Below are 1,160 nucleotides of genomic sequence, written 5' to 3'. Positions count from 1 at the left end.
TTCCGATAGGACCATTTAGAAACTTTATACATGGAAAAACGAAAAGGAGACCAGTCCGATTTAGTCAAAATATTTTGATCTTGCAAATTTTTTCTAGCTACGTTAGCGAAATGGTAACGTCAGTGAAAACTTTCATCACTAGGTTCCCAATGTATCGTGTTTTGCTCGGGGGCTTGATCACTTCCAGGTTCTTGTGACACATCTGATACCTGTGGCAAAAGAGAATAAGAACGTTAATGCTGTTAGCGTTATATAAACTAGTTAAATCACAAGTCCTCAGCGGTTGCGACACGCCGACCAAACAAAGTCACAATCAACAGCACCACATCCATGTTCAACAATGAAATTTTACCGAAGAACAACCATAATTTATCTGAATGCCTCATTTTAATGGAGCGAACAAAAGTGAACGTGGAGGGCACTTAATGCTAGCCTCCCGCAGTCCTTCCGTGGTTTCTACGTCAGACACTCATTCAGACAGTATGAATAGGAACTGGGAACGGCAGTGACTTTGACTGGCAACCATATCTCGCAGCATCGGAAACCAGGCACAGGAGGACCACGTGGACCGCATTCTGGAAGACGAGTCGCACCCACATTACTCATACTTCCCGTGGGTCCTTTCATACTTCTCTGCAGATCGAACGTTGGCTACCTCTGCTTGCGCCACTCTGAATTGGGTAGAAAAACTGCACCCCCTTCGACAAACGGTGGTTGGGCATGCGTGATATATGACCACCGCAGCTTTCGCTGCTGGACGGACGGCTTGTTGGTTTACGAAACTTCTGGGAACTATGTGTTGGTGTATATCAGTATGGTTCGCCTTTCAAGCAGTAAACGCTATGTTCGTTTTGGCTACCGATGTAAGATGAAGGCAATTGATTCAGTTCGATGGAGCTATGTAGACAAAAACGTAGAAAGTCATCGAACAATTATTTGTTCAGGATAAGCGTGTAGATGCAACAGTGTCATCGGCTGCATTACACCGCCACGTCAGCGGTCGTGGGTTCCCTACTGCTGAGCATCTAAACACTAGTTTATCAGTCTTGAGAGCGTTGCTTTGAACACCAAACTGGGTTCATCTAGTTACTTCGCCGCGACTAACCAGCGCATCCGTCACGAAGAGACTGGACCTTACCGTGGTGTGACGGTTTGCGCAC

General features: G+C 45.9%; 1 protein-coding gene across 1 annotated transcript in view; it reads right to left on the bottom strand.

The window, feature by feature from the left end:
* T265_04972 (hypothetical protein) overlaps positions 1 to 1,160 on the bottom strand; it is a gene marked incomplete at both ends in the record, with an annotated part of 16,947 nt that continues 15,787 nt past the window's right edge. The window contains one exon of the mRNA XM_009169849.1: positions 1 to 209. Within this exon, the coding sequence (XP_009168113.1) occupies positions 120 to 209 (90 nt within the window). The remainder of the gene's footprint in view (positions 210 to 1,160) is intronic.

This window comes from Opisthorchis viverrini, assembly GCF_000715545.1.
Source record: "Opisthorchis viverrini unplaced genomic scaffold opera_v5_89, whole genome shotgun sequence".
Taxonomy (NCBI): Eukaryota; Metazoa; Platyhelminthes; class Trematoda; order Opisthorchiida; family Opisthorchiidae; genus Opisthorchis; species Opisthorchis viverrini.
This window is presented reverse-complemented; position numbering and strand designations above follow the sequence as displayed.